The 6,488-nt window shown below is 34.9% G+C and overlaps 1 protein-coding gene across 1 annotated transcript; it reads left to right on the top strand.

Annotated features, from left to right (window-relative positions):
- Positions 1 to 1,419: 1,419 nt before the first annotated feature.
- Positions 1,420 to 6,482, top strand: LOC111405591 (E3 ubiquitin-protein ligase XBAT33-like). Its single transcript, XM_023034541.1, has 9 exons — positions 1,420 to 1,888; positions 2,043 to 2,102; positions 2,427 to 2,498; positions 2,707 to 2,882; positions 3,657 to 3,817; positions 3,909 to 3,967; positions 4,073 to 4,119; positions 4,210 to 4,353; positions 4,597 to 6,482. The coding sequence occupies exons 1-9, from the start codon at positions 1,712 to 1,714 to the stop codon at positions 4,853 to 4,855; spliced, it is 1,155 nt and encodes a 384-aa protein (XP_022890309.1). The 5' UTR covers positions 1,420 to 1,711; the 3' UTR covers positions 4,856 to 6,482.
- Positions 6,483 to 6,488: the final 6 nt, after the last annotated feature.

Here is a 6,488-nt window from a genome sequence, read left to right as displayed (position 1 = left end):
CAACCGGATGAGGCTACGTGTACCCCGAACCAAAGATCATGATCTAACTAGTGACACTATAAATACTCCCTCATGTACCTCGTACAAAGGCTAATGCAAGAATCAATACAAAAAACCATAATTTACTCAACTCTCTCTTTCTTATTATCTTGCAACATAAACGAGTTCATACATATTTAGAAACACATTAGCAAACATCGATTGGTAATTATTGTACAATCGGTCTACGATCATCTCGCCAGATTCCGAACGTTCTCGTCCCGCGTCGTTGAGCTACTCCCACGCCCTTGATCTGTCCTTTTTAGACCGTCCACGTGTTTTTGCGTGTTGGACTTTCGCTTACGTGAGCGCGGATGGATTCAGTATCTGTTGACAACATTTATTGGGGTCAACATTGTGAACTACCCGTAACATCTCTTTTATCGAATAAATTTGAGTTACAGACGAAAGTCATCTTTGATGAAGTTTATACTTGACCATTGCGTGAACTGGAAGTCTTTTTATTTATCTATCACATGGATTTTAGTCCATAGACTAAGATTCTCTAACTAATAACACGGAGTCGAAAGGGATAAAAAAAAAAAAATAATAATAATAAATAAATAAAAATAAAAAATTGAGAGGACAATCTCCACTCCAAATCCGAGCCTTGTCACTCGTTTTCGTGTGAAATTATTTTGATAGTTACAATACAAAAACTTTAAAGTCTGCCAGCATGTTTTGTAGGAAAAGGGCAGAGACAGCTACCAGTCATTTGGTTTTACTGTCTCATGATACTTTCTTTACTCCAAAGCACAGCTTGCCTTCATTCATTGATTCAATCAGTCCACCATAGGAACCTAATCTTTACGTAGAATGTAGGTATAGATAATGTCGTATGTCTGGCTCTGTGTGTGAAGCTGAGACGACCTTTTAAGAATTAGATACTTCTGATTTTTGGTACATTAAATTAAAAGTTCGAGCAATATGTCTACATGAAACATATAATAAAAAGATATGTGTGTATAAAAGAATATAACATAGTATAATGCAGTGTTTTAAAATGGTTGTCTTGACGAAATTTATGCATTTTAACTTATTGATAATTGAATACGTACTATGTTTGGCCTCCATGCTTCCAATAAATCATTTTTTCAAAACTTATTTTCAATTCACACAATTCTCCCATCAAATAAATCTATGTGTAAATTTAAAATTTTTTCTTATTCTTAAATACATATTTTCTAAAAATTACTATTTCAAACATATTTTTCCACAAAGAGAGGCTCAAATAGGGGGCCAATTGAATCTACATTTTCCAAAAACACGGACAAAGAAAATTAAAAATAATAAATTTAGAAGACATTTTTCCTAACACGGGCCCATGGCCCTTAAAATCAGGAATGCAGAACTCCGTCAGTGTAATTCTCCTTTTTTTCATGAAAAAAAATAAAATTAAATCTTTGCACTTGATATAGTCCAAGATATTTCCTCTTTCTAATTTCTCATTGTTAGTCCTCCTTTTTCCATTTTCCTCTGCTTGTTAATAATTTGTTTAACGACAGTTGACCGAATTTCTCTTTGAGTCTTTATTTTAATCTAATTGTAATTCCGATAATCCTATGTTAGATATAAAATTACACACACAATCTAAATAAAGATTTAGAGATAGAAACAAAAGCTGGTCATTTTGTAGAGGTGAAAAAAAAAATTCAAGAGCCTAGAATCAAGAATGGGGAATTCTTTTGGGTGCTCAGCTTCAGGGGAGAGGTTGGTATCAGCAGCTAGAGATGGAGATTTTGTAGAAGCAAGAATGCTGTTGGATTGCAATCCATGCCTTGCAAAATACTCAACTTTTGGTGGATTAAACTCTCCCCTTCACTTTGCTGCGGCTAAAGGCCACAATGAGGTCTAATCATTTAAAAATAAAAAATAAAAATTGGTCATTTCTTGATAAGCCCATCAATAAATTTTGTCTTTGCTCTTGTATAGTTGTGTGTGTGTATGTGATTAATTATCCTTTTGGACGTGGGTTTTTTATTTTCGGAATTTCGAGTTTTCAGATTGTGGGGCTGTTGCTGGAGAATGGAGCTGATGTGAATTCAAGAAATTACTGTGGGCAGGTACAAGATTGTAACTTTTTTTTATCAGGGATTTTAATTAATTAATTAATTTATTTCGTTTGGGGAATTATGTTGCATTGTGTTGTGGATCATGAATTGGGGTTTTTACATATACATATGATGAGTGTGTACAAGTTGGTATGCATATTTCTGATTTGCTATTCAACATTTTATGGAGATCAGGTCCGAGTGTTATTTTGATCCTGTGATAGATTAATTATGATAAAATGTAGCTGGAAATTTTTCTTGGATTTCAGACCAATTGATGGATCTCTAGTCTATTTGAGTTGGAAACCTTTTTAAAATTTTAATAGTTTTCTGCAGACGGCATTGATGCAAGCATGCCGATATGGCCACTGGGAAGTTGTTCAAACACTTCTTCTCTTTAGATGCAATGTGAGTTGTTCCTCTAGAAAAAGAGTCTTTTTGTTCCTGTTAATTTTTTTGATTTAGGTTAATCTAGCGAATATTGAATAATTAATAGTTGTTGATCCCCGAAGTGATGGGCTATAAACTCAGATGTCAATTTCAAAAGTTTTCTTGCTGATCCAATGGAGTATTTATTGTTTGATCTTTTAGTTAGTTTTTCGGGGCCTCCTTTCAGGTTACAAGAGCAGATTATCTTAGCGGAAGGACTGCTCTCCATTTTGCGGCAGTGAATGGACACGTGAGGTGTTTAAGATTAGCTGTCGCTGATTTTATTCCAAGTGCTCCATTTGAATCTGTAAATACACAAACAAATGGTGACAGTTCGAATACTAAAAGCAAGCATGAACAGAGGTTTGTGTTTTCTTGTGCTCATATGGTCTTCTTGCTTGCAAGTTAAATTTATGCTAAATATAGAGATGGGAATCAGAAATGAGGATGAATTAGTTGTGTTACTTTGCTGTTCCTATTACTTTCAACCATTTTCACCTTGGTTGAGATGGTTTAATTTGAAGCAGTTCTGATCATGTTAAGATCATTAAAATAGTAATATGGAAAAGATGAACGCCATCTGGGAAGATTTTGATGACTTTCAAGAATGCCATCTGGGAAGATTTTGATGACTTTCTTGAATTAAGATCTTTATTCAGGCTCTATCATGATTTCTTTAACGGAGATAATTGACTCATTTAATAAAACAAAACTGATATGCATCCCATTTTGATTACATTATCGAACTTTTCTAAGTTTTGTTGGGCAGCGTAAAAGCTGAAACTTTTGTTTGATAAGGAAGCTGCTATACCTATGCTTTCCTCATTGTTTATTGTAAGTATAGTAAAAGTTCCGGTTAATCCTTAATTCCTAACTCTGAGAGCAATAAAAATGGAAAAGACGTAAAAATGAACAAGAGCATAGAGATTTATGGTACTATGTCCACTCACTGCTGCAGAAATTTTACAATGGGAGATCTCACACATCATCATTTTCTCACATTATCGAAAAAATGCCTCTCCCACCCTCTGATTATAAACTCCACATATTCCAAGAGTTTTGAGTTCTGTAACTGAAATCTGCTAGAAACTTCAATCTTTAAACCAATCATAATATATTTTCCTTGTCCTGTTGCAGTGGTCTTTCCAAGTTTGTAAATAAGGCTGCTGATGGAGGTATTACTGCTCTTCATATGGCTGCATTGAATGGATATTATGACTGTGTACAGCTTCTACTCGATCTTCATGCAGATGTGTCAACTGTGACATTCCATTATGGAACATCAATGGATTTGATAGGTATGTAGTTTCCTTGGTCTTCACTCTTCATAATGTTGGAAAAAACTTCATGTGTGTAACTTGAACCTGTTCTGCAATCATATTTCGTTAGGAGCCGGAAGCACTCCTTTGCACTATGCTGCTTGTGGGGGGAATTTGAAGTGTTGCCAGGTCATTAACTCTCATTCTAATACATTTCATCAAATGATTTCCTTGTCTAAGATTTTTGATATTCATAATTGACATGTGTTTTTTATTGTTTCTCTACTTCTGCAGATTCTTGTTGCAAGAGGCGCCAGTTGTTTGGCCTTAAACTGCAATGGGTATTTTTTTTCAGCTCTAAACTATTGATTGTTTGACTTTCATTATTACACCTTTTCCTACAACATTTCCTGGACTTCTGCATGTTTCAGATGGCTTCCTCTTGATATTGCAAGGATGTGTGGTCGTCATTGGCTTGAGCCACTGCTTTCACCTAATTCTGACTTGACAATCCCGATGTTTCCACCTTCCAATTATTTGTCGTTGCCACTCATGAGTGTACTTAATATAGCAAGGTAAATTCCTGATGGAATGCCAGAAAATTAAATATACCCTAACAAGCTGGTGTATGTTTTGCTCGCTTATCTTGCTTCTGTAGAGCATCAGATATCTTTAACCTTTAAATCTTTTGAATATATATCATATCTATGTGATGATTATAATCATTTTTCCTGATGCATATTAAGTGATTTTTATGATGAGAGTTTTATGCATATTTATGTGATAATTATATTTTCTTCTTGGGTTGCTTTCTGCAGAGAGTATGGGTTGCTCTCCTCAGCAACCAATTCTGATGAAGCTGAGATTTGTGCTGTTTGCCTGGAGAGAGCATGCACATTAGCTGCTGAAGGTCTGCTGTTTCTCCCTAACAATGCAGTTTGTTTCATATTTTTTGTCAAAAATTATGGCATGCGTTCTTTCTCTATGATTGTTTATCAGCTTAACTGCTTTCTAAGAAGGCATGAAATCAAGCTATGCTATTATTATATTGGGACTTCTGTTTTTATTTATTTATAGATGCATTTTTTTTTTGTGGTGTTAGTTTTTGATGACGTCATTTGTGACATTCTAGCGAAGGATGGAACCAAGATAGGATCTTATGCTTTTATTATTATTTTTTGTTGATGATGGTGGTGTTCTTCCTTAGACTTTGAACCTACCATCCCTCACAGGAGATGAGAAGAACCAATTTTTTAGTCTTTTCTTTTCCCAGATCAATTTCTTCCTGGGGAGTTGTTTTCATTTTATGTTGCTCTTATTATGAAGTCTTCCTCCTTCAACTAGACATGTTATAATTTCAGTTTTCTATTTTGCAGAGTGCCAAAAATTAAATGCCATAAATGGAGAATTTTATAGAGATTTCTTCAATTTTTATTTATTTATTTTTTCCCTTAAAAAAAAAGGTTGGAAAACGTACATACAGTATTGAGACTTGAGGAAACCTCAGTTTCAGCTTTAATTGCGTCCCAGCTTCAGATTTCTTCTTCTTCTGGCTTCTGCTCTCACCAGGCACCAGACATCATTTTATGTCTTATAATTTATTTTTTTTATTCGTATACCCAGCCTCCATGCCCTTGAATTGGGTTATTTGGCCCTGTACGTGTGTGTTTAGCCGAGCCTGCTTTTATGCAAGACCATTGCTGAAACCTTCTAGACATATTGGAAGGAAAACCAGTGGAGCTTTAATATTCTATTTGGTACAAGCTGAGAGAGTCGTGGACATAGATATATAAATATGCATATGCATAATCGTGTAATTAGAGGACAAAATGTTTTACGTTCACGACTTCACATCTCATAAAATTTTCTGTGCTTCCGTTTATTCATCTTCCACGCCCTCGAGTAGATGTAATTTCCCTGCAATTGTGTGTGTGTTTTGTTTAACTCAGTCCACCTATTATGCAAGACCAACACTGATGCAGCACCAACTCGAGCAATTAATTGAATGTCAGAACGGATTTATGGGAAGGGGGGAATTGAAGGAAAGAATTGGGAAAAAAGAAGATTCCACAGTAGAAGAAGAACGGGGAAGAGGGGGGATTTTACCACAAGCTACCAAAATATTATTCATTCATCAACTACTGAAATTAAATCGCAATTAGGTTTAAATAGTAAAGACTAAAACCCTAACTAGAATGAACTTGAGACTTGGGCCAATACAAGCCAAATTACATAAATAAAAATATAAAACATAAATAAAGTCCACAAAATAAAATAAAGTCCAGCTAGAAATAAAATAGATGATGTTCTTATCAATTCTCTCGGGGTGGGAGAAAAACTCGACCCTGTCGAGTTGATAGATCACTATAGGTTGTAGTCAATTTGATACTCCAAATGTTTCAAGTCAAGCCACGAGGGACGATCTTTTTGACGAACCAAGTAACAAAATTCCATGATTAATAGTACTGAAAACTGTAGCTTATTCACGAGAATATGATCTGACCAAAGTGGCGATCTTTCCTTTTAACCAAGTACTGATACTGGATTCTAAATAACCAATACTCATGCACCTCATCTTCAAGATTTTCACATGATTGTACATAATGAGAAGCATAAGAAGCACGTCAATCTACCCAACAAACAAGGAAGTACTGAATCTTGCCATCATTGGTCAATACAACACGTTCATCTAAAATAACATCAATTTTAT

The sequence above is a fragment of the Olea europaea genome, chromosome 12 (assembly GCF_002742605.1).
Source record: "Olea europaea var. sylvestris chromosome 12, O_europaea_v1, whole genome shotgun sequence".
NCBI classification, from domain to species: Eukaryota; Viridiplantae; Streptophyta; class Magnoliopsida; order Lamiales; family Oleaceae; genus Olea; species Olea europaea.
The sequence above is the reverse complement of the archived record's forward strand: the minus strand, read 5'-3'. Positions and strand labels throughout refer to the sequence as shown.